Source organism: Siphateles boraxobius, unplaced genomic scaffold (genome assembly GCF_051911475.1).
Source record: "Siphateles boraxobius isolate OS27281-9 unplaced genomic scaffold, OSU_SipBor_1 15, whole genome shotgun sequence".
NCBI lineage: Eukaryota > Metazoa > Chordata > Actinopteri > Cypriniformes > Leuciscidae > Siphateles > Siphateles boraxobius.
The window spans coordinates 4,323,896-4,350,981 of NW_027508755.1; the positions used below are offsets into that span (position 1 = coordinate 4,323,896).

The 27,086-nt window shown below is 37.9% G+C and overlaps 2 protein-coding genes across 4 annotated transcripts in view; both read left to right on the plus strand.

The window, feature by feature from the left end:
- The window catches only part of mosmoa (modulator of smoothened a), a 46,775-nt gene extending 22,631 nt beyond the window's left edge, over positions 1 to 24,144 (plus strand). The window contains exons 2-3 of the mRNA XM_077230760.1: positions 9,431 to 9,643; positions 21,998 to 24,144. Of these exons, the coding sequence (XP_077086875.1) occupies positions 9,431 to 9,643; positions 21,998 to 22,182 (398 nt within the window). The 3' untranslated portion in view covers positions 22,183 to 24,144. The remainder of the gene's footprint in view (positions 1 to 9,430; positions 9,644 to 21,997) is intronic.
- Positions 24,145 to 25,993: 1,849 nt separating this feature from the next.
- vwa3a (von Willebrand factor A domain containing 3A) overlaps positions 25,994 to 27,086 on the plus strand; it is a 50,360-nt gene continuing 49,267 nt past the window's right edge. For 2 of the 3 annotated variants that reach the window (XM_077230690.1, XM_077230692.1), the window contains exons 1-3: positions 26,000 to 26,115; positions 26,835 to 26,903; positions 26,989 to 27,082. In XM_077230690.1, the coding sequence (XP_077086805.1) occupies positions 26,872 to 26,903; positions 26,989 to 27,082 (126 nt within the window). In that variant the 5' untranslated portion in view covers positions 26,000 to 26,115; positions 26,835 to 26,871. Of the gene's footprint in view, positions 26,116 to 26,834; positions 26,910 to 26,988; positions 27,083 to 27,086 lie in introns of all 3 variants that reach the window. The other variant, XM_077230691.1, reaches the window with a different exon arrangement.

The following is a 27,086-nucleotide window of genomic DNA, read 5'->3' on the forward strand; positions in this document are numbered from 1 at the left end:
CTACCTGTGATAGGGTTGCAGAGATGGGGGACTCGAGTCAGAGTCGCAAATTTAAGGACTTGAGACTTGCTTGACTAAATTAAGAAAATGACTTGACTTTGACTTGAGATCCAATGACTCGAGACTTGACTTGACTTGACTTGAACTCTATGACTCGAAAATGACTTCATATACATTTTTATAAATCATCGCAACATATATTGATGAACAAAAGCAACGGAACCATTGACGCCTGTCATTAGATTCTGCGCGATTGCGTGACGCACGGATCACAGAAAAAACATACACCTCAGTGATCGCGCTAAATACAAAAACATCTCCAGCATCGTTTCTTTTTGGATATAAACACTAGAAATTGACCATATTCATACAAGAAGATTTAACTGGCAAGGGATATCGGACATGACCGTCACAACTTTGAACTTCATTCACCACGTCTAAAAGTAAGTCCAGAATATTGGCGCGATTGCAAATGTGATAATGATTTTATAGGCTACAACAGTCCACAAAGAGTATTGTGGTGTGACATTTTAGACGTAATATTGTAAATATTCTCTGTTTTTGCTCTATTTCTCCAATAACAGTAGTTTCAAACAAGCCACAGAAAAAGAGTAAATCCGGGGTTTTTGTGATTGAGTGACCTGGTTGCTTAGTTCCAGATTGAATCTGTGGCTTTGAACGAATCAGATGAATGAATGCTTCTATGACTCGTACATTAAGACGTTGATTTGGCGCCACCTATTGGCGGTTTTAATTTCATAATTTAAAAAATTAAATTTTTTATTTTTTATTATCTATTTTTTTACAATTTAAAATAATTATATTTAAATAATTAATCTCATAACATCATTTATGGTGTTGTAATTGCAGTGTAAATGCATGGATAGAAAAAAAATGGTTAGAACATAGTTAGAAACAAATGCCCCTGGAAATCAGTTTAAGGGGTCAAATATGGGCTATTAATGGGAAAGTTAATGTCTGGGTGATATTGCATAAAAAATATATAAGCTAAGTTAAACATATGACATTTACTATAAAAACAATATAATTAAATGCATCATGCTTGTGAATTTGCCTTCAAATGTTTTATCTTCAACATTTTTCATACAATTGTTATTATAATCATAATAATTCCAAATTTTGATAATCATAAATACATGCTGTAATATATTATACGAATATTATTAATATATCGATATAAATATATAAGAAAGGGTAATCAAGGTAATCAAAAATAAATAAGGTTGAGGCCAATATAAACTGTTTTTCTGTTTGGTATTGTAACTTGACTTGGACTTGACTTGACCCTTAGCAGGACGCGACTTGACTTGCTTTAAGTGAACCATTGACTTGACTTGACTTGACTTGACTTGACTTGATGGTATGGGACTTGAGACTTACTTGTGACTTGAACATGTGTGACATACTCCCACCTCTGTAGGGCTGCACGATTAATCGTATTTTAATTGTCGATATCTGCCTCTCTCGATTAATTTTAAATAATCGTCGCGATATTTGCCTACTCATTATTTATCCTGAAAACGACATTTGCATCGAGTCAACACTAGCGTGGATGTTTGTAATGCCAGATGTAAATGGCTTAAATCCCCCAAAAAGAGCTTTTCTCTCACGTTATGCCCGGTGTTTTACTTAATCTGTGCAATCTGGCAACCCTGTGCACGCTCGCTCTACACTGAGGGAAAAGACTGATGATCTAAACAAACATGCACTGGAGTTTATAGCGATATTGCGTTTAGCGATATTCTGCTTGCGTAAAATTGTCATACAGCCAGTCTGTTTCTTCACAAGCCACTTGTGCTGTTTGTGTGAGTAAATCTACCAATCGAACCTTCAGCGATTTATTTGGAAAAAATCAAAACATGGATCTCCACCTGATTGTTTGGTATTATGTTTGCAGAATTTAATGAACAATAATTTGGAATTATTGGAAATGAGGAGTTCCACTGTTCTATCTTTTGAAGTTTAAAGTTTTACCAGTTTCCATGATGTGAATCAGTTGAGAACGACAGCTACTGACAGTTTTCAGTGTCTCTCACTATCGTTATTTGCAGTATGAATTTGCTGAGCAATCTGGATCTGTAGTTTGTCTCATTTGCAACCGAATTGTCGCTTAGAAGATCTAATGTGAGGACACATCACAATCTAAACCATGCTTTTTGTTGACTTGCCCCCTACAGGCCTTTTAGGTGAAGTGTAGGTTGGTAAAAAAAAAAAAAAAGCGCGAAATGGCCGTTTGGCCTATTACAATTACCACTTTCGATAATTATGCAATTTATAAGTATCTTCTCTTATTCTGTAGGCTAATTCCTCAAATGAGAATAATCAGGATTAATTATCGTGATTATAATTTTGAGCAAAATAATGGTGATTATCAGTTTAACCCCGTGAGCACAAGTATTACTTTGACATTTCTGATTTTACTGGAACATTCCTTTTAAAATTTTAAAATGTAAGTTCTGGATTTACGAAATATTCATGACGACATTTACTGAATTTGATTGCGGAAAAAAAATGGTTATGTGTATCTATTAAGGACACCTGGTCTGCGATAATCACAAACAGAAGTTTCAGTCAATAACACAATCTGCTGAATAGTGTATTTCGAGAGCCAGGCAATGGCTTCTTGGGATTTTGGCTCCAGCGCTCTGACTTTCCAGGTTTATTTATCCAGATGTGTTGTTGTAAATGGCGTTCTTCTTGTGTGTGCATGTGTGTTTGGAACAAAGACACAGTGGGTTTGTGCCCTACGAGTGTCTAAACTGTATTTGTGGGTGCGATTCAGACTTGTCTTTCTTTTTTTCTTTCTTTTTTTTTGTTTACCATAGCGTGCCAGCTGGTTGTAATGATGGCATTTGACATTGAAGTTGTGAATCAGCGGGGGATTGGTGGGTGTTGGGGGAAATGTTTACCGGATGCAGACATAGTCTTTATCAAGCTCTTTAAAGGCTTTCTTCCCACCAAGACAAAATGCTTCTTTCCTATCATCAAACTCAGGCTTAAACTGCAAGGTCTGTTTTACATTTGCAACTCTGTAACGGATGGATAATGGTGATAAAGCTTGAGTGTAAATCAGGTTTCTTGCATTGTACAATGTGAAATCCTCTAGAGCTTGTAATGCAAATGAACTAGTTTTTTGTTGCCTGAAGCAGAATGAGTACATCTGTTTTCTGAACTAATTGATTTCATAGTGCCGTCTATGCTGAACATAACTTACTTTTTACCTTTTTTAACTAAGAAAAGATACATCAAGTAGTTTTTCTCAACAGAAAAAGTCAACAAAGCTAATGTCTGTTGCTATTATACGTTAAAAATAACCAAATGTACTGTAAATATCAAAATGGAGGCATTTCAAAATTCAGGATCATCTAACAGAAAACTCAAAATCCGAGAAATCTTCTTTCAACAATGGAAAAACAGTAGCGCATTACCGTCAGCTGATCATTATTGCAGAATAAACACAAGGAACCCAGAATGAAAATGTTGTCATAGCCTATATAAATTTGACATATTTGCCAAAAAATCACAGTAGCACCTCAATGCAGTACATGAGATCCACAGGGAGGAGTCGGATCAAGATCCAAGGGGTGGAGATGGGTAGGATTAGGGTTGGGTTTAGGGATTAGGGGTGTGTTTAGGGATCAGGGGGCGGAGTTTGCTAGGTTTAGGTGTATGTAAGGTGGGAGGAGTTGGATCTGGATCCGACTCCTCCCCGTGGATTTCATGTTCCGCAGTGAGAACCATCTCAAAAATCAGGCAGCCAAGTGAATCTGTTACATTTGAATCAAAGTATATTTGGGTCTGGTTTGCATAAACTAGGGATGCTCCGATCGATCGACCGCAGATCGGCATCGGCCGATAATCTTGTTCTATGACTCAATCAGTAGTCACGAAATCGTCGATCTCACAAACGGATCGCAATTTAATGATGCAAAACCGTAAAAAGTCACCGCCAAATTGCATGTGAACAGTGTGATGAAGCTTTAGCCACATGTCCTGGTTTGCAACTACGCAAAATATTAGTAAACCACAGTAAATTGCTCATCATTATTTAGAGCGGGTTGTCTCGATTCAAACGAGCCCACAGACAACATAACATGATTTGTAGATCTTGAGAAAATCCTCCCGGAGGGACTTGACATGCTGTTTGGATAAAGCTATAGGACTTCCGGGATCCGATCGCATCGCGCAGTTTTTTTCCCAACGTGACGTGAAAGTTTGACCAATAGAAACTGTTTGATTTGGTTTAAGATCCACTGTTTTACAGCTTGGATTGGATAGATCGCCAAGATTGACGGGTCTTGATTTACCATGCGCCATAGAATAGGACCAACGTATATAAAGTTAGAAAAATACAATGGTTACCACGGTTACTACGGAACAAATCACTGTAGCACAACATTCTATTGTGTTAATCAAAAAACCCCAAATACAAGAGAGCCGGTTCCAGATTGTTCCTCTGATATTCACTGTCAATTAGTAAAAAAGTGGCAGCAAGTTACACCAAATGTGCAAATCTTATTGGTTGGCTGGTTTTATTCGCAGTGCGATGGAAAGGAGATTACACATCTGTTAAAAAAAAAAAAAAAAAAAATTTAAATTTGAAATTAAAATGTTTAGCACACCGAAATTTTCCACTTTATATTCGTCTTATAGTGTGACCAAGCCTTCAGGATCACTTCCAACCAAGTTCAACAAACTCAAATCGAAATGTGCATCTGGGATTGCTGTCCTTCACATGGATTCCTATTGAGACGACTTAATTTCATCCGTTTCATTTCACTGGACAAAGGTAAATGTGACCGCACCTACAGGGGTTTCAAAGGGTTTTTGGTGCCAAGTCAATAATAAAATAAGTCGCAGTCTGTCATAAAGCTAGTAGTATGTGCTGGCTCTCTTTTCAACTTGTGCTGTTTTACTAACAGACTGCTTTTGAATGCTATATAAATACACATATTTCTAGTGAAACGGCACAATTCTTGATGCAGAATCAAAGCATCTCAGTAACGGGCCGTATATATGGACCACCTTTGTCAATATTGCTGAAGAGCTTCAGGCTTAAACGCATTGTCTAACTAGGAGAGGTCATTCTCTCTGTTTGTGGAGTAAAGGACAGGATTTCCTCTGTTCTTCCATGTCCAGGATGTTTTCCTGGTGGATTCTCCACAATCCGCTGCCTATTTTCCAGGGCGTAATGTGAATTCTTCCGGTATGTGACCTCCAGTTCAGTGATGTGTTTTAAGTCCACTTACAGCTCCTCTAGACCTGCTCTTGGCCTTCACAGATGTACAATGTGAACTTGCTTTTGTGTATAAAGGACAAGCTGTCTCTACCAAACTCAACGTCATCTTCGCTCTTCTAACTGTCTCGTTTAAGGCGTAGTGGAGATCATGCCTTTTCGGTTGCGTCTCCTACACTTTGAAATACCTTGCCGTTCATAAAGTCTTCGTAAACTATGGACATTTTAAAAAGGGACTTAAAGGTTTATTTGATCAGACTTTTGGCGTTTGATTGGGTTGCATTAATGCGAGTGATTTTGTTGTATGATTTATATTTGGTGTCATTCTGATATTTTTTATGGTTTTATTTTTATCTCTGTACGGCACTTTGGTCCATTCTTATGGTTTGAAAGTGCTTTATAAGTAAATGTTGAGTTGAGTTCATTTGATGACATTTGTCATGTACATTATGTTCTCAAAACCTTCAGCCTAGTATGGAGACATAATGGTGTCTTCAGTAACCTTTTACAGCGAGTGTGAATCGATTTTTGCCCTAAAATGGGCATGAATGAGGAATTAACTCTCAATTGTTTTTTAAATGTTTGATTTTGATGTTTAACAATGTTAATTTGTGTATTTATTTACACAGTGAGACCTAAACATAGACTTCAACACAAATGATATAGGGCTGAATTAACACTGTTCAAGCATAACTAACATACCATACGTGTTTAGACCGGCTCACACTACAACAAACGCGTGTCTTTACGTGTAGTTGTTCGCCTCTGAAAGAAGGCAATGGAAAAAGGGTTGTGAATGAAACCATTTTTCATAGAGAAGAAGCTTTATATACTGTATATGCCATTATTGTTCATTTATCGAGGATCATATTTGCTGCAGCCTCTCATTCACCACTGTAGAAGTTACCCAAAAGAGTCCATTGAATATTCAGTTTGTGAAAACTGGGTTAACACGCTGATTCACCAAAACCCAACAACAGTTGTTGGTGTTGGGTCAGTGTGACTTCAGCTGGGATTCTCCCTGGTTGATCGGTCTTTGGCAATGAATTGCCCCAACAATCATTGAGATGTTAATATTGGCTATATAAAAAAAGCTATTGCATCTACATACACAACTGGAATGACATGTACATAAATATAGGAAGGCATGAAAACAAATATAGGCAATAAAAATGGTTGGGATGCACCGAAATTAAAATTCTGGACCGGAACCGAAAATTACAAAAAAAAGTAGGCTAATAATCATTTCTTGTTTTAAAACATTTTTTTTTTTATAATTGTGTTATTATAAGACTTTATATTTTATTAAATACAATAATTTAATTAATCTTAATTTTAAAAATACAGGGTAGTAAAATAACCAGTCTTTTATTTAAAGTAATTTAAAAATTTGACAGAAAATAGGCATATATTAAAATATTGAATATAAATTTATCATTATCGGCATATTTTCGGCTTATATTTTCTTTTTCTTTTTTTCCGGCCAAAAACCGAAAATGGCATTTCAGCCGCAATTTCGGTGCATCCCTAAAAAATGGCCCATGGCGAAAATCCTTTGGATAATGGTTATTCTTATGGTTTGATTTCTGGTCCTAACACACTGAACCCTGTGTATGGTCTTAACTGGATTGGCTGACTGAGCCCCACAGGTTAACACAGTCTCTCTCAGGTTAATCTGTGTGTGTGATCTGGCTGTAAAGCTGGCGTAAGGATATAGCCGGCTGTGAAGACAGAGCTTGAGTGTAATGTAGGGTTGCATAGTATACTGTATACCAGCACTTAAATTGTGGTACTAAAATTTAAACGGTACAGACATACAGTATCGTTGTTCTGCTTATTTCAGTACTAGCCCAGACAACAATGTGCATTCAGCACTTTTCAGCAGTTCAGGCAGTGAAATTTATTACAAATCCATGTAAATGTCAGCCTTGAAAGTGCAGTCTACTCGAGCACAGCCTCAGGGATCTGCGTCGTCTTGACAGGTGCAGTGTGTTTTTCTGCACAAAACAAGCTCTGAACTTTGTACTCGACGGTTTTGTTGTTGTTTTTCTCTCGTGTGCCGTGTTATAGTTTAGTCCTTAGCTAAACACTAGTGCTGGGCGGTATGATCAAAGATCCATATCACGGTATTTTCAAAATTATACTGGTTTCACGGTAGGGATGTGCGGTATACCGGTACTGCAAAAATACCGGTATATATTATATTTCAAACGGTACAATATCATAATTTTGTTCAATTCGGTATTTGATGCGCTGTTGTTTCGAAGTTCACCGCTAGGTGGCAGTGCGCTACCTAAACGGACGCGGGTCACGCGAAACCGGCAAACGGTGACAACAGAGGAACACGATGGATCAAACGAATTTCTACACGCCCGAAATTAATAAATAGAGAGAGCAGTATGAGTGAAATAAGGCATTGCTTTAAAGAAAGATCTCAATGCACCACTCTGCAAACGGGGAGGCAACACATCAAATCTGCCTATAGCACTTGACTTATCCGTTGCTCATCTTGACTTGTTCAAAGAGTTCAGAGATCGACAGGTTAGTCCATCATTCAACTGATTTAATTTAGACTTTTATTGAACACTGAACAGCGCACATACGTAAGACCTTATCAATTATATATGATACGGTAAACACGAAAGCTCAAATCTGCTTGCATGACACGCTATAGTAAAATGAATGGCATATTAGTGCCGCTGTGGCGACCCCTAGAGGAATAAGCCGAGAGAGAGAGTAATAGTTGTAATATGATATTACTAATATTACAATTAAGCTACATTTGTCAACATTCATTAGGTAACCTAACCTAACAGTATTATAGCATTTATTGATCTATATCAATCACTAATTAAATGACCTAGCAAATTAAATATACTAATTCATGTTTAGCATGTTGACATTACTTTATGCAATGCATTAAACTAATATGAACCCAAACAGTAACCACACCAAGATGAATAAATGCAATAAATGTTGATAATTCTCTGTTGATGCATGACAGCTAATGGTTTACATGTCATGTCATTATTCTATTATTATTATTATTATTATTATTATTAATATTAATGTTAATCTATTATTATAGATATTAACCTATTTTAATTGTATAATTTCAGTTTTTTTTTTTTTCAAAATCAAAATTTAACCTACTGTATGTTCCCTGACTGAATTATTATTATTATTTTTACATTTTGATACCTTTTCTTTGCACATTTTGGTAGTGGAGGGTTTCAAGCAGTGTTTTTTTTTACCTGTGGTATTGATTTAGTATCGATACCGAGGTATTAGGTTCTGGTATCGTACCGAAGCCAAAATTGTGGTATCGAGCCATCCCTATTTCACGGTATATGAAGGGTTTTTTATTTTCAAGCATCACTGGGTGTTAACCACATTTTCTTCTGATTGAGAGAGGAAATACTGCAGTAGATTGACTTAGAATGCCCTATTTTACTGTCATGATTGAATATTGTAGAAAAATCCACAGTAATATTAATACAGGTTTGCATTAAGGCTGTTTACAAAGAGGCGCTTTAGGAGCGGAGAAACAGCGTTTCCCCCGGTAACGGCTGTATACAGAGCAGTTTCCCCGGTAACGGCTGTACACAAAGCAGTTTCCCCGGTAACGGCTGTACAAAAAACAGTGCAGCGCTCATAAACGCTCCTTTATCTGGAAGGATAAAGAAAGATTCAATGAAAAAAAACGTTTCTAAAGACCGTCAGTTCACTTAAGATACATTCATATAAAAACACCCGTGCCGCGTTTTGACTTTGAAACGTGCAGTGCTCGTGTTTATTCAACGATATCAATGCCAACCACAAATCGATTTTCCAAAAGGCAGTGTTGATATTGTGAACCATTGTATGGGAAACACTGTAATATAATTTGAAAGCTATCAATTCTAGTTTAACCTATCCATCTTCACCGTCACGTTTAGTAACACATACAGCTGTGCATCACCACAGTGCAACCGCGCTCTCAACGTTGATTAAGCGACATATTATTTCAGTAAATTAAAAATTCATATCATAACAAAAAGAAACACCGGTATTCGGTATGAACCGGTATAGCTCCCAGCACTACTAAAAAACACCCTGAAAAAGAGTGATTTTCATGGATGAATGTGCCTCCCTCGTGATTGACGTTGTGTGTGTATGTGTGTATGATTGCAGGAGCTCTTACGGTGGGGCTGGTGCGTCAGTGTCAGACGATCCACGGCCGGGACCGAACCTGCATTCCCCCCCGACTGCCCCCGGAGTGGGTCACCACGCTCTTCTTCATCATCATGGGCATCATCTCCCTCACCGTCACCTGTGGCCTGCTCGTGGCCTCGCACTGGCGTCGGGAAGCCACCAAATACGCCAGGTGGATCGCCTTCACGGGAAGTGAGTGGCACGTTCGAGTCTGTTTTCCTCTTGCCTGTTTCTGACCCGCCCACCACAGATGTGTTCTTTCAGTGATTAGAGCTGGCCGATATATATCGGATATTAGCAATATTATCGCGATAATTGAATAATCAATGTAAAATTACAGAGTATTGTTGAAAATGAAGATTAATGTGCCAAAGATCCTCCTGCAAAACTAGCTAAGAAGTGCGTATGTGTACCAGCCAAGCGGCAACCTTCCTGTCTCTCTCGTGAAGCCAACACGGAAGTGACTTAAACTGCACAGACCGACTGGCCACTAGAGACTGGATGCAAAAGAAAGTCAATCCCAAAAATCCCCCATGTTAAAATGCCCAACTTTGTAAGCAGAAAAAAAAAACGTGTTTACAGCCTGGTGCAAAAAGTGTTTAATCCGTTTAAATTATATTAAGCATTAAAGTTGTGGATAATTAAGGGCGTGGCCACTTGAGTGACAGGTGGATTGCCGCTGATGTCACTACTAGCCGCTTGTCTGTTAGCATCACGTCAGCTCAGCTAAACCGCCTCTTTAGCGTCACGTCACCTCAGCTAATCCACCTCTTTAGCGTAACGTCACCTCAGATAATCCGCCTCTTTAGCGTAACGTCACCTCAGCTAATCCGCCTCTTTAGCGTAACGTCACCTCAGCTAATCCGCCTCTTTAGCGTAACGTCAGCTCAGCTAATCTGCCTCTTTAGCGTAACGTCAGCTCAGCTAATCCGCCTCTTTAGAGTAACGTCACCTCAACTAATCCGCCTCTTTAGCGTAACGTCACCTCAGCAACGTCACCTCAGCTAATCCGCCTCTTTAGCGTAACGTCACCTCAGCTAATCCGCCTCTTTAGCGTAACGTCACCTCAGCTAATCCGCCTCTTTAGCGTCACGTCACCTCAGCTAATCCGCCTCTCTAGCGTAACGTCACCTCAACTAATCCGCCTCTTTAGCGTAACGTCACCTCAGCTAATCCGCCTCTTTAGCGTAACGTCACCTCAGCTAATGCGCCTCTTTAGCGTAACGTCAGCTCAGCTAATCCGCCTCTTTAGCGTAACGTCACCTCAACTAATCCGCCTCTTTAGCGTAACGTCACCTCAGCTAATCCGCCTCTTTAGCGTAACGTCACCTCAGCTAATCCGCCTCTTTAGCGTAACGTCACCTCAGCTAATCCGCCTCTTTAGCGTAACGTCACCTCAGCTAATCCGCCTCTTTAGCGTAACATCACCTCAGCTAATCCGCCTCTTTAGCGTAACGTCACCTCAGCTAATCCGCCTCTTTAGCGCCACGTCACCTCAGCTAATCCGCCTCTTTAGCGTCTCGTCACCTCAGCTAATCCGCCTCTTTAGCGTAACGTCACCTCAGCTAATCCGCCTCTTTAGCGTCTCGTCACCTCAGCTAATCCGCCTCTTTAGCGTCTCGTCACCTCAGCTAATCCGCCTCTTTAGCGTAACGTCACCTCAGCTAATCCGGCTCTGTAGCATTACGTCACCTCAGCTAATCCGCCTCTTTAGCGTAACGTCACCTCAGCTAATCCGCCTCTTTAGCGTAACGTCACCTCAGCTAATCCGCCTCTTTAGCGTAACGTCACCTCAGCTAATCCGCCTCTTTGCCCATTTTCAGATTATCCGATAGTGACGCGCTGCCAAGATGGCGACGTCCGGCTCCGCCCACTTTGGGCTTCAAAAATGCTCTTCAGAAACACTACGGGTGACGTCACACACACTACGTCCATATTTTTTTACAGTCTATGGTTCCAGCAGCTAGTTCCCGATGTGAAAGAGTTTTTAGTGACCGTGGGAACATGGTGTCACTCCACAGAGCATCTCTTAAACCAGAAACTGTTGATAGACTTTTTTGTTTTTTATCTAAAAACTTGCTAAACACTTGCATAATTTAACCCAGTTGCACAAGTGTAAAATGTAGTATGATTACAGTGCTCCTTTTGTTCCTATTTTGCAATGTTTTTTTGTTTTTTTTCATTCTGTTACATTTTCATGTTAATTTAATAAAAGTGGTAAAAGAAAGTAGTAAAATTTCTATGGGTAAAAAAGTCACCTTTTTTTTATTATTCTAGAGCAAATGCAAAAATTCCAAAAGTGACGTCCAGTCTAGGAAAATTTACATCTTTACCCTTTACAAATTTGTTAAATATTTTATAAGCATGCTTTTTGTTTTTGTTAATTTTTTGATTGCAGGACTCTCTGGTAGAAGATTTAACTTACTGGTTAAATAAATTAAAAGATAAAAAAAAAAATTGTTGTGCTTGGAGTCAATTGTTTTATTTTTGACACAATGAAACATGCCAAATTGTGCAGACATAAATGTTGGCCAGGCTGTCATACAAAGAGATTATGATCGCATACAAAAACAAGAGAAAACAAACAAAATATTAATAACTGATTATATTGTAGTGAATCAATGCGGGGGAGTTTTCCTGTGAGCTTTTTGATTTATTTATTTTTATTTTTGCATGGTGAAATAAAAACTGCAGCTGTAGTTTGCCTATTTTGCCAAATCATTTTGTAAGAAAAATTGGGTTTTTTATATATTTATATTTATATATATGACCATATAAGTTTTATTAAAGTTCGGAAAATCCACATATTTTTGTACTTTACTTGAACTTGTAGTGGGTCAATAAAAAAACACATATTCCCTATGGACATCACTTTTGGCCACTACTGTATATCGATTGTCATAACATTGGATATAAAATTTTAGGTATATCATCCAGCCCTATCAGTGATATAATCAGAATTGCAAAAATTTGTTGTCAACTAACCCTTTTTAATATTGAAATGTCTGGCTGCTAAATTTTTTCCAACTACGCATGCTTTTTACTCTGAGTTTGCACAACTATAAACGTGTGCAAAGACTTTTTTTTTAATCGGTCATGCTAGACCGACATGGAATAAAATTAATTCAAATAACGACACAGGAGTTTCTTCAATTGGTTCTAATGGAAAGATTGAAACAAAAGCTGAAAATGTGAATAGAGTGCAACTTTCCATTGCAAAAGAAGTAGGGATTATTTTCACAGACACGTGCACTTGACAAAATATTAGTTTTACCCTATCAAATGAGGTGTCTGTTCCCAGCTGTGGGTAACACGAATAACAGCGACCAATTTACAGTCGAGCACACAAGCAGGCAGTCAGTGAGATAGATGATCTCTGTGGTTTGGGCTTGAGGTGTTGTGTGTCTGTCCAGCATGTGTGTAGCATCTGTTGTGTTCGCTCACTGGAGACACTATTAACTTTCTTCTCTCTGTTCTTCAAGCTGGTTTACAGATCCCGTGTGTATCCTATAAAGAAACCCTTCAATTTAAACCTCCTCTCAGGATACGAGGCATTCAAGGGTAAAATGGGAAATTGCTATAGTTAACAGCGCTGCAGATTCATCACCTTAATATAATGTCGACTTGGCTATAGCACAAGCCGTATTGCTGTTGCTAAGGTGTTCGGAGTGGTTTTTAGGACATGTGGTCACTAGGGTGTTGGCAGGGTTTTTAGAAATTTGCTCTGTCTGAGTGTTCCTGTGAGATGCGCTATGGTTCTGCTGTGATCTTTGTTTGGAACTATTTTTCGCTGCTGAAACAGAACAAAAACAGTCATTGTGTCTAAAACATAAGTGACTTAATTTTAACTATTTGTTTATTGAACTGTTATGAAATCAGTGTCTCGGTTTCAATCGTGATGGCATTCAGGAGAACAGCACTCTGGTCATATGATGTTTCTTAACGGTTTAATATGTTATAAATAACTTCTCGAGCCTCAACAGCGCAACTGTGTTACTGTTTTAATCAGGGCATAGGTGCATTTTGTTGAAATCCTCAATAATTATTGGGTTTAATGATGAGATAAGGTAGTCAGTGTTTTAATCATTTCAATGTCTCACTTTTTCAAAGTATTCATCTATAATAATGATTTTTAAATATATAAATCCCACAAATACTCAGGCAAAACGGTGCTAATACAGATATTTTTGTGACGATATAAATTTGAGTATTGTTCAGGATTTATATCTTTTTTCTTTATATTGTACTATTTCTTATTGTGTTGATGATGGACTAATCTTCTAAAACATTCAGGCACAAACTGCATTCGATGCACAACAGTTTTTGTTGCTGGAAGCCTGTGATAGATGCAGAAATGAACAGAAAAGTTCTCTTGCTTGTTCATCAGCTTTGATTATTTGAAAATTGTTTTAATCAGGGCATAGGTGTTGGGCAAGTACAACCCTCTTTCACAGTGTCCCTTCAAAAATCCCGGACAAGGACACAGGCCGGGAACCCGCAACAGAACCGTCACAGTGGAAAAAGTGTATCTGAGCATGTGACAGTCTATCTGAGTTTTATCGAGACCCGGAGGCGGCACGAAATTTCACGCAGGCGGCCGCCCAGTAATTCCCTATGCAGGAAATACCCTGTGGTTGCTAGGGCGTATCTAGGTAGTTGCTTATAGTGTTTAACATTCGGGTTCCTGAAGTAAAAACTACATTAATGTACTCCATAGAGAAATTTGGTTTTTAACAATAACTACTTATACAATATTAAACTTTAAAGACAGACCTACTATGAGTTTTGAGTCATTAATCAATGCCTATATGCTTTTGTTGAAGCCATCCGTTCACATTCTTTAAACTTATTTTTAGAATAATTGTTTAACCCTTTAGAACCTGAAGCTAAAATAAAATTGTACAGTAAAAAAAAAAGTGAAAACGACCAACAATAATGTGCTATTTTCAAGTGCAAGATGTCTTTTTTTCTGAAAACAAAGGACTTTCAATAAATTAGTTGACCATTATTGTGTGGGGAGTTTGCAAATAGAATTTAAATAGACAATGAAAAATGAATAAATGTACAGATTTTTATTTAGAAAAAGCTGCTGTCATTTGCTGACAGAAAGCATAATAAGTTGTATATTGCCGAAAAGTGCAATTTTAGAATTATTTTGATGTCCAAATGTTTGAAGAGTTACTGTAACATGAATGCAGCTTGAATCGATGGTGAAAAAACATGAATTACCATAAAATAAATACATTACCCATGATGCTGTCAGAACATTCATTCCACCAATCAGAGTCAAAGCGAGCAAGTTGCACCAAAAGAGCTGTTTAGCCCCGCCCCCTCCCATGATGCACTGCAAATTACGTAACCAAGTCCGTCTAGCGATGCGGTCAAAACACTTTCATATATATATATTTAACTTTAAATATATTGTTTCTATAGATGTGATAAACACCTTTAAATTAATTGTTTTTTTTCACCATCTTTCAATTAAATTGTCATTTGCTGAAGGAAAGAACTAATCCAAAGAATCACTTCAAAGTTCACTAAGTGTTTTCAAGTTATTTTTTGTTTCAAATAAAAGTTGGTAATGTTGTGGTTCGCCTTGTAGCTGGTTGGCTTTTTTCATGGCTTATAACACTATTAAAAATACTTTGTTTTATTTTAACGGCCTATGGGAAAAATTCAAGGAAAAAATATTACTGAAACCAACACAATGCAACTAAAAAAGTGGGCGGGACTAAAGCCCGCTGTTGTTCAGACGTTCCCACCCCGTGTGTGATATTCGAGATATGGCTCCGGTTGCTCCTTCAGTCCAAGTCTATAAAATTTTGATTACCATTTAATTACCCACCAAATTAAGAAACCAGAAACCATCTGAGGTAGAAATTAAGTAACCGCATATCTATCCTGCACTAGCCCGAATGGTTTGAGTTATTGTGAGTGTATTAAGATATTTTTAATTGGCTGCAAAACTTCAGATTAGCTCCTGATTATCTCCGTCGTCTCTGTTGTGCAATCAAAAGCCCAAAATGTATAATCGGCTCTCCAGTGTGTCACAATAGCCAAGTACAGTGTGATTATGAGCTGGTCTCTGGCAGAGAGATGCTGTTGAAAGTCGTTCTCGCTGAGATTAGCATGCGTAGTGGCATGGTTGCCGTGGTAACAGGAGAGAAATAGTCCCAATTGTCCAGGCTCCGCTTACCGTCTCTGAACCTCGTGAGTCACTTGTCTTTTTCTATCGCTGTGTGTGTGTGTGGGCGGTAGTTACGGCGTTTAAAAGAGCAACAGCTCCTTAACTAGAGCAGCTCCGCAGGCTGGGATCATAACCTCCTCCATCGGGGTCACATGTGAAGACTGACGCTTTTAATGGTGCTCATGGTTAAAAACTCTCCAGATAGGTCGCTATTTTCAGTTTTGTTTTGTTTTCTCTCCCCCTCTCAATGTAGGGAAAACATGAGTGTTTAAAATGCTGATATTTCTGTAATTATATCGATTTTAAAGTGAGATGAACCAACTAATTCCACAAAACCTGGGAAATCATCAGTTCCCACCAAAAGATGTCGTCACTTCCTGAAAGAAGGAACTTGACCGTTGATATTTTAAAGCGGTTTTAAAGACAAACATGATGTGGAGTGATATTGAGCACATTCACAATATTCCCAGCCATGTTTTGTTTGAAACAATTCAATTAGAGATGGAAAAAATAAGAAACACTGAATATTTTAAGTGTTTTAAGTTCTTAACGTCAGCAGCACACGTTGACATGGCTAAACAATTGGCATTTCTGCTCAAAACAAAGTAGTAAAATCTGTGACAAAATGACAAAACAACTAATATGATTTCACTCTTACAAAAATAGTGAATATTGTAGGACCGCCCCCTAATAGTCGTTTAAACATTAGTCGACGAGAAGAGGCTAAGTTGACCAATACATTATTAGTCGGCTAATTTCCGCAGTCCATGAGGGACAGATCGTTAACAGTATGTCGGCCAGGAAATCCAAACGGCGCTTAATGCTACGTTACAACATCAAGCAATTAGGGCTGTGAAACGATTAATCGCATCCAAAATAAAAGTTTGTGTTCACATAATATATGCGTGATTACTTTATATATATATATATTAAAAATTTGTATTATATATAAATATTTTATATATAACACATTTTTACATATATACAAAATAGTTATACATAGTATAAGCAAATATTTCTGAAATATATACATGCATGTGTGTGTATTTATATATACAAAATAATTTTACACAGTACACACACATATATATATATTATGTAAACACCAACTTTTATTTTGGATGCGATTAATCGCTTCACAGCCATACAAGCAATATTCCAATAATTTATATAATTATAACACTTTATATAGGGCCATTTTGCATAGAGTAATTTCAAGTTTAGTATATTTTGCGGACTACTTATTTAAAATAGTATAATAGTACTGTACATATGTAATTAAACATGTTTTCATTATGCTATTATTACTTTTACTTTAGTAAAAATATCTGAGTTCTTCCTCCAGTGGTAGAGACTAGAGGAATTAAAACTAATAATAGAAAATAACAAGGTTTTGCCAGTGACACTTCTGATATATTTAAAGGGGAACTGAAACTAAATAGGAAGTAAAGGTGATATCACAGATGTGTTATCATTGTTATTAGTGGTAGGACACTTAAAACTACTGAAGTAGTTACAAAGGGGGAAAACAGTGATGTTAGTTTGTTGTTTTGTAACTAGGGCGCAGCCATCTTGAGCCGTGACGTCACTGGCATGGTAGCCTACCTTGACAGCTCCAGGAAAGTAGCATCTCAAGAGCATAACAGATCGAGATGGGGGTCTTATTGCATTGTGATCTGTCCAACAAGCGAATATAACACATCCGATGCCATCAAGGACCGAATAACCTGTTTGCAAAATGACTGTGGAATAAATGTGACGGGTCCTGTAAACAAGTTCCACTCACCTCTTAGTTGTTATCGATGTTCACCTTCAACGTAGATCCCCTTGCTAAATGAATCCGACATCGAGGATGCTATCCAATATAAGCAATTTACATCGACGACACCTGCAAGATACTCATTACTGTGATTTCAGCCGCTTTCAAACTGTGTATTAGAGACACGGCGGCGCCTAAACGCATTGCACAGACAGCCAGCTGTCACAGCGCGGGCACTAAACTCTCTTTATCGTTATATTGCATTTAAAGTGTCAAAAACACAAGGTTCTCTGTGTGCCAGTATATTCTAGATCCCTGGATTACTGTACTTCTTATAGTGACAGCAGTGTATATAAGCAGTAGCTATAGATCCGTTTCATTCATACAGTGAAGAATATGCAGTTTTACGATTTCATTGCTGATTCAATTTCTTACTTAAATGCTGTTTTTAGTGTTAACTTGTACAGTTCTCTGTCCATACTGTCAAAATCAGTCAGAGTAGCAGTAGAGTAGCCTGACATAACGTTAGTAGCCTACAGTGATGCCATGCTAGTGACATCATCGAACACGGCTGCGCTCTAATAACAACTAATGTTCATTTCAGTATTGGGGAAAACTTCATATATGTTTTGTTTTTAACTTTATTTTTTAATTAGTTTGTTTACAATTTTAATAACCATTCGCTTCAGTTCCCCTTTAAGTTATTATATAACGTCACTAAATAAAAAGACAGTCATTAGTGAAGATTATGCAACAGTATTTATAATATAATATAGAATAGGACATGCAATGCAAACTAGTTTAGTCACAGCTCAAATGTATAATTCACCCAGTCTTCATTACACTTCTTTGTCACACAAGTGTTTGATCACCACATTTGAGTGATCATTGCAAAAAAAATGTTTATATATATATTGTTAATTTATACTGTATTCTATATACACTACCAGTCAGAAGTTTGTACACACGAATGGGAAAGTGTCCAAACTTTTGACTGGTACTGTACTATAATATAACACATAAATAATATTGCTACTGTATTATAAAATACACATAAATAATATCGGCCCCCAAAAATCCTTATCGGTAGGGCTCCAGTTTAGTATTCCCACCCGTGTAAGTAATTAAATAAAAACGCGTGATTAGTCGACTAATGGCTTAAATAAACGACGACTAGTCCATTGGAAAAAACTTTATTTGGGGATGGCCTTAGAATACTGTATCCAATATATCAAGACATTTATAATCTAAGTGGCGCTTGCGAATCTGACTGGCAAATAAAAATAATCTGCAAATATTTTAAAAGCTTGTTTTAGATCTGATGTACGTTCACGTTGTAGTGTTGGAAGGCCTGCGTCTAATCCATTTAAAGCTCATTGCATGAGTGTTTGTGCTCCAGGTGGGGTCAACACAGGTGTCTGGGCTAAAGCTGCCTCTGGCCTCAAGCCACCCAAACCTGAAAGAGCATCTTTGTGTGACCAACACAAGCCCCCTGTGTCTCGCGCACCACGCCCAGCTCCACCGGGTTACGCTCCCGGCCCGCGTCTGCTGTCAACATGTGGCAGACGTCAACATTAGCTTCTGTCTGCTCAGACTTCTGGCTTGACCAGAATGCACTGCTGGACAACATTAAATAAAAAGAAAGTAAAACAGAGAGAGCCTTCATAACATGAAAAAATATCATGCTTTGAGGTTGTTGATGTAACATTGGTTCATTTGGAGGTTCAAGACTGGCGTACTGTTAGAATAAGAGTATTTTGTGTATGAGTCTATATTATATATTACAGGCAAAATTATATGTGAATAGTATATTATTTAAATCAGTTATTGGCTGTAATGTAAAAAAAAATAAGGTTAAATACCTTAGTTAATTATACCTGTCGTTTTCATGGATCCGTGTATATTTTCAATGGTGTCTGTACGCGGAAAACTCAGAGGAAAAACTTCTCCGTTTTAAGCATATCGTTGTCGTGTAAACGTACCCTTAGAATATAAATGATGAATCATTAAGCTTCGTAGCGCCCGATTGTAGCTAATCCAAATGCATTTCTGTATCCTTCGATCCATCCAACAGAAATAGACTCTTAGACAGATCTGCGAGCAACATAAATGTGTCACGGCCAAAGCCTTTTTCTATTTCCACTCTATCCATTCAATCAGTTTCTTCTTCATTGTGCTCAAAAAAGCACCTCGCCTCTTTTCAAGTTTTCATGGAACATGTTATTCTTTTTTTAACGGCATGAACAGAATGGTAGTCTAGCATTTACCACAGCAGGAAGTGCCTTTTTTTTTCTTTTTTACTCTTTGCTGAGGGCATGACCTTTTGTCCACAGCCTAGTTACCATTCATCTCCTTAACCCACTCCTTTGTGTGCGTCTAAGAGCCGAGACCGACTAAAGTGGTTTATGACATAAACGTTCAAAGGCAGAAGCTTAATGCTGACACGCACAGCCTCAGTCAGATCAGGGCACTTCTTCTCTCAGTGCCGTCGTGTTTAATTGCAGCTCTGCATTCTGCTGAAAGATGCTATTATCTTGCTTATATGAGCACCAAGATTTAGCCGAGACTGCACTCAGGCATCTATTAGCAGTGTCTGTTTTTAATCTCGCTAAAAGCTTTTCTGTCAGGCTAACGTGACCCCATGCTGAGTGTTTGCGCACTGGTCAGGGGGAGGTCGGTTTTAAACGTGACGGGCCAGAGGTTTTGAAGGGTTAATGATTGGGAATAGACATTCCAGGGGTTCACTGTTGTCAACATGTTTTTTTTTCTTTCTCTGCAATTATAATTAGAGGTCGAGCATCCATACGGTTAAAGGTGCAATGTGTAAAAAATTGAGTATCTATTAACAGAAATGCAATATGACATCCATAACTATGTTTTCAGTGGTGTATAAAGAACTTACTTAATAAACCGTAATGTTTTTATTACCTTAGAATGAGGCATTTATATCTACATAGGCGCGGGAATCCCCTTCTATGGAGGTCGACATATTGTGACGTCATGTTTCTACCTTAGCCGACAGCGAACAAACAGCGCTACAGAGCGCGTTTCGTCACAACCTTGAAAGAGAAGCAGCAGAAAGCTAGAAGCTAGCCATAAACACCGTGGGTAGTGACTTTTCCCTTGTCAGTGGTGTAAAATATATAGTTGGATTGTTTCATGTAACTTAGTTCTTCTCCCTCGCTGTGTTATTGGTTTGCTATGTGGGGGGAAATGTGCTGGTTACGTTTGTGAGACAATCAGCTGATTAGTACTCTTGTCATTGACCGTAAAACAGTAACGTTACAGGAATCACCAACCAGTCGATCTTGGAATCATTTTAAGTCGATCGCGAATAGTTTTCAAAATCAGAGAACAAAAGCCTATTGTGTGTAGTAAATGCCATTTTTGCCGCGCGCACCTTTGGGCTCATGCGGACGCGTCGAGTTTAAACGAGGCTTTACGCTTTAACCAGCTCAGCCACAGTAACAGCTCATATTGAGCCAGCTAAACGTTTACTTTCCTGTTAGAAACAATATATAGTTGCATAGTTTCATGTGGTTCTTCTCCCTCGCTGTATTATGGGTTTGCTATGTGGGGGGAAATGTGCTGGTTACGTTTGTGAGACAATCAGCTGATTACTATTATTATATTATATATTAAGACCCTTGATCCTCACCTGACTATGGCTTTGTAAGCTTTATCCATGATGTGGTTTATAATGGACTGTGGTACAGAAACAGTGACAATGTTACACACTCTTGGCTTACTCTGGCTATTCTCTGCTGTCTCAGACGACGATATGTTTGTCCAGTTTCAGGCACCGTAGCTTCTTCGAAAGGGAGGGGTGAGCAGTGGGCTGAGCCCTCAGTGCAACTCGCAGCCGAACTGCTAGATGTCGCTAAAAATCACTCACTGCACCTTTAAGAGTTTATGCAGGGTTTATCAAAGGGCTGGACGATATGCAAAATAATAAAAATTCTCATATTGACAGTTTTCCATGTTTATCTAAGAAGGTTCATTAATTACATTTTAGAATAAAGTTAATTAACAAAATTAGAATAGCATATCGTACACTTTTTACTGTGCAAACATGCTTTTTCTGCCTTAAAACAATAGCAGTTAGGTTGCCTTTCTACTTATTAAAATAGGGTAGACGGGGGAAAAAAATCGTCACTATCTTCCCTAATTTTATACCGGGAATAAAACAGTTGTGAATACATTGTGAATTAGCCATATGGGACTGCTTTGGTGAATTACGCCCTGTTGGTCAAACAAAGATGTAAACACTTTTTCTTTAATGGGTAACGCTTCATTTTACAGTCCTGTTTCCCATCTACATACTATGTACTTATTATAGTAATTACAATAACTTGGTAATAACTGGGTAATAACTAGGTACTAACCCTGAATCTACCCCTAAACCTACCCTTAACCCATGTACTTACCTTATATTACCCAGTACTTTCTAGGTAAGTACACTGTAAGTACTGTACTGTAAAATGAAGCGTTTCCCCTTAATGTATAATTACCTTATTCAATCGAAAAAAATTAGTCTTTTTCAGCCACTGTTTCTTCTTTTTGTCCTGATAATAACGCTTGCTTTTTTTTTCTTTTACAGTGATCTTGTTTTGTATGGCCGCCCTCATATTCCCAATAGGATTCTACATCAATGAAGTAGGAGGACAACCGTACAAATTACCCAACAACACAGTGGTGGGCTCCTCTTATGTACTGTTCGTGCTCTCCATCTTCTTCACAATAGTGGGGCTCCTGTTTGCGGGAAAAGTCTGTCTTCCTGGCTGAGGGAACGGTCCCAGCTTGGGACAGCTGGGGTGTTCAATGTGAAACGGAAAGAAACGGCACTCATCAAGAAGGGGCGACCACAGAGGATGGTGTTATATGATATAATAACTCATTAAACTGCAAAACTAATTAGACGATTACTGTACACACTACATACGAGTGCGTCTGACCACATGCTCCCCTTCGCCCCAACCTGTGCTTTGTTAAAACCTGTGCTGTCTTTATGTTGCACCTTTGAGTTTCAACCCAAAGGATTGGGGTGTTGAAGTACACAGGCCCATCTGGAAAGGACTGAGTGCATCCAGTACTTCTTTACTTTGGAATATAGTTCCGTTATCTTTGGTTCGTTTAAGTTTCGTAGAGCTTCACGCACATGTATGCCCTCTGCCTCTGTGCGGAAAAATGATATAAAATGGTGGAGAATGCGGGCACAGACACATTGGGCCGGGAGGGGTCACAATGGGACTCCCCATTATTCTCTCTAGCGGCCCAAGAGCTCGCCAGGACGCTGCACTGTTACAAAAGAGGGAAAACGGTAAAAGGGAACAGTATTAAGAACATTTTTGCTCTGGCACTACACGAGGCAAGCGCTCCAGGACTGCCGGTCAGGACCCTGAAAAGCTGTGCCTCGCTGTTAAACCACGCTCGGATATTTCTCTGAATCTGATATCATACCAAAAGAAACTCCCGCCTGTCCTCGCTCGACTATGGGCCGAGTTCTGTCGAGTCACAGGCGGAGTGTGTTTGTGCTTTGACTTTATACCTGTTCATCTCTTCTTTGTTTTGATCTCTAGATTTGATTGCAGAGCCCTTTACTCGTTTGGTTTGATTTGCTAATGTGCCATAAACCTGTTTTTGTTGTATGAATGCTAAGGGCATGAGTTCAGTTTCAGAGGAGCACTGTGCGGTATAGCCATTTCAGTAGGTAAAGCACTACAAAAACGAACTCCTTACCTCAATTTTTTTTTTTTTTTTTTTTTTTTTTTTTTTTTCCACCCTGACAAAAAGTTATGTTCTGCCTGGATCACGGACGTTTCATTAAAATGCTGCGATTTATTTATCTGACACTGAATAAAAGGAGCTTGAGAATGTTTGCTTGTTACATCAACCCTGTTTTTTGTTCTGTTTTTGAAGCGCTCCCCGTTTTTGGAAAGCAAATGTACCGTGTAAGAGTGTCTTTACAGTGGAACGAAATCAGATCTGTGTTTTATTTATGATGGATGTGTGATATGAAGGTTACATTTTCCCCAAAAGTTGTTTTTTATGGTTTGTTTTTTATGAATTCTCCTCTTAGTGTGTGTTTCGGTTTTATTTGAATGTGCTTTTCTGTTCAATCCATTTATTGGAAGGTCATATGCTCACAGTCGCCTTTTCATTCTTTACTAAATTAATTTCATTAATGCTTCGAAAGACTGCACTTTCCTTGGAAACATTCATATTCATTATAGGGATGGTAAACAGATGAGATATATTTATTCCAATTTTAGACGATTCTCGTAAATATATGGGGTAAGAAACTCTTGGATTGAAGAATTGATAGAAATGTTTATAAGATAAACTCCCACCTGCATTCAGGCAAGATGTGTACAACTGCTTTTGGCAAAACACGTATCGCACTGGGACCTAAATTAATGTGAACTTGCGAGAACAACGGTGGACGACATCACCTCTGCGCTAAAGACTGCTTCTGCTCTGGATATTTTTGGAAACCCATCATAAAATTTAAAAAAAAAAAAAGTATGGGGTAATGACCATCAATGACATATAGGGTAAGGAAAAGCTATTTATGATTTCAAAAGGGAAGGAAACAAATGTATGAGTAACAGTATTATCTATCAAAGGATGTTAGCAGTCCTTGTGCACAGTTACTGTTAACATATTCATGTTACTGGCAAGACAACTGTTTTCTCTGCTACTCTTTGTTTCAGTATCTCACTGTATACAATAAAAGGCATAAAAGAAGGTCGACTGCTTGAGTTCAACTGAGCTTTGCTTTATTGGGTATCCAGTTGTAACTATTGCTCTACTTTCTGTCCCTATGGCGAAAAATCAACAGCAAACTTTGCATGCATGAAGAGTCTGTTGCTAATTGCGTTTAGAGTAATTTTTGCAAGCATGGGTTGTATGGTTGCCTAGCAACAAGCCATTAAATTTGCAATATTCCAAACATCAACCCTTTTTGAGCTGCTCACTGCAGACTCCCTTTGCTCATGGACCCTGGTTTTTCAGTATGTGACATTTAAGTCAAACCTATTAAAAAAATCATATTCTTAGGAACTGCCATTAAATGGATGAGATTGCTGATGTCATTTTTGAACTTTGGCAAATTTGGAAAATTGAAATAGGTTTGTTAAATTCAAATGTGAGATTGCAGTGTTAAAGGGTGCTCTGTTTCCTCGCATCAGGTTTGCTGACAGGTCCTGGTCTAATTTAACATAATGGGTCATCCCTCATATACTATATTATGTTATATCCCAGGGTTTTTAATTTAAATTGATGTTAATAACTAAATATGAACACCCTAGCAACCTCATAGCAACACCGTATCAACCAGCCACAGCATCCTAGCAACCAATGAGAAATAAGAAAACTATAGACACGAAAACAAAATGAAAAAATGAAAACTTATTCAAAGTATTATAAAAACTATACTAATTTCTCAATTTCTAATTTGAACAAACTTGAATGAGCTCTCATGTCTTCTTGCACCTGAAAATGCCCGTATTGGTGAGTGTCCTCGTTTCTTGAGTGAACATAAACAGATGAGAAAGAAAACAGAGTATCAGTATATTGAAATTATGCATTATTAGCTCTTAAAGTGACAGCAGCCTAATATATATTTGCTGCAGTCTTGTCATTTATGTTATTCAAACAACAAAAGACAAAGCGAAATTCACTCGCTGCTCTTGACAGAATAACTTTCATAACTATAATAAGGATTAATCTGTTTAATTGATACAGTGAAGAAGACTATGCAGTGTTATTTTACATTTGATTGCTTTATTCAATTTCTGTATTGTGAATTTTCACTGGTATCTAATATGTTGGTGTCATAACTGCCTGTTTTTACAACAACAAAAAGTTACATGGCAGGTAATATTTTTATTATTTTTTTAATAATAAATGTATTTATTTTTAATGGCCATTACCATGTGTGGCAAAAAGTCAGTTGTAGGCCCTGCATACAGGTTTGTGAAAATTGTTCTTATATACCATATACATGTGTTCACGAATATTTATTTGTTTGACAGCAGATATTCACATACATGGGTTGTTGGGTTTATGCAGTTGCTATAGGTTCGTAGTGAAGTCCGAATCTTTTCCGCAAAGTTCGTTTCAATTAACCGGTTCAAAAAACGATGAATAATTTCTTTGTGTACATAATCACACAATTAAGCCACATAAACGCAATTATATTATTAAAGCACCCAATAATGGCGTGAAACGTGGATGTTTTACATAAGCTTACTGTCAAACTTGGTGAACTGGTTCAGTCAGTTTAATAAAAAGAACCGGTTCAAAAGAACGACTCGTTCACGAACCGATCATCAGTAAGGGTCACTGTCTCCATTGAAAAGTGTCATCCGTTTAGATGAGTAGGCCTACTTCTCGTGTTTTGTCAGCTAACGTGTACTGTTCTCAACATGAATCGCTGAAGTTCAATACTCCGATATATTAGGTCTCAGCAACAATAACAGTGATGCTTGAATTATTAGCAAACTGTAGCAGTGATCACGAATATGTCAACATGAGCTCGTGAGCTGCACTCGTCTCGTGCTGAATGGCTCAGTATGTTGCTATGGAGACGCCTAACACAGCAGCTGTCAGTCACGGATGAGTTTGAGCCGCACAAGGACGTTTACTGATTTCAGCGCGATATATCATTATATACTGTACGCGCGCGAGCTTCAGAACAAACACCGTCACGTTAAGGTAAACATTATTGATAACTTGGCAACACCTCACCATGATAATCGCTGTTTCCTGCAGAATACCCTATTTACTGCATACTTAGGTCGTTGCTACGGTAAAGTCACAAGGAATGTAGAATCTCCTTTCAAAAACTTTCTTTCTTTAATTAACATAGGCCTATTAAAATGCATGAGAAGGAGATTTTAGTTTTTTGATAAAACTAGTTACAGCCAGTAACCTACTCAAGGCACTTTAAAAAACAAAAAGCATAAAAGTACCAAACATTATAAGAACAAACATAATACGTGGTCTGTTAGACTTTGTCAATGTTTTTTTTTTTTTTTTTTTTTGGGTGGGGGCTGCATTTATTTTATGAAAACTACAGTAAAATTGTTAATTATTGAAATTCAGATTTAACTGTTTTTTATATTTTAGAATGTAATTTATTCCTATGATCAAAAGCTGAATTTTCAGCATTATTATTCCAGTCTTCAGTGTCACATGATCCTTCAGAAATCATTCTAATATGATGATATGCTACTGAAGAAAACATTTTTTTCTTCACAAATCACAACTTTTTTTTCAGGATTCTTTGATGACTAGAAAGTAAAAAAAAAAAAAACAGCATTTATTTGAAATAGAAATATTTTGTAACATTAGACACAAGTGAACTAAGCAGTTGTTAGAGATTCGTTAAATCAGTGTTCATCGCATTATTATGCACTGTTGTTATTTCACAGAGAGCCTGTTGCATCGGGAAGTTCCTCTCATCTCTGTATGGATCAGAAGAAGACGGGACCCCTCGAGTGGTGAACGTATACAACAGATCCAGTTTCTATGTTCATCTGTGCTTGATATGCAGATTATAAAGAGTCTTATTTGAATGGTCTTTAGGGCAGAGAGCAGTGATTCTCACATGGAGACGAGTGATCAGTCCACCATCTTCAGACACAACCAAACCTCAGATGTACCGGTGACTTCCTCACCTGTAA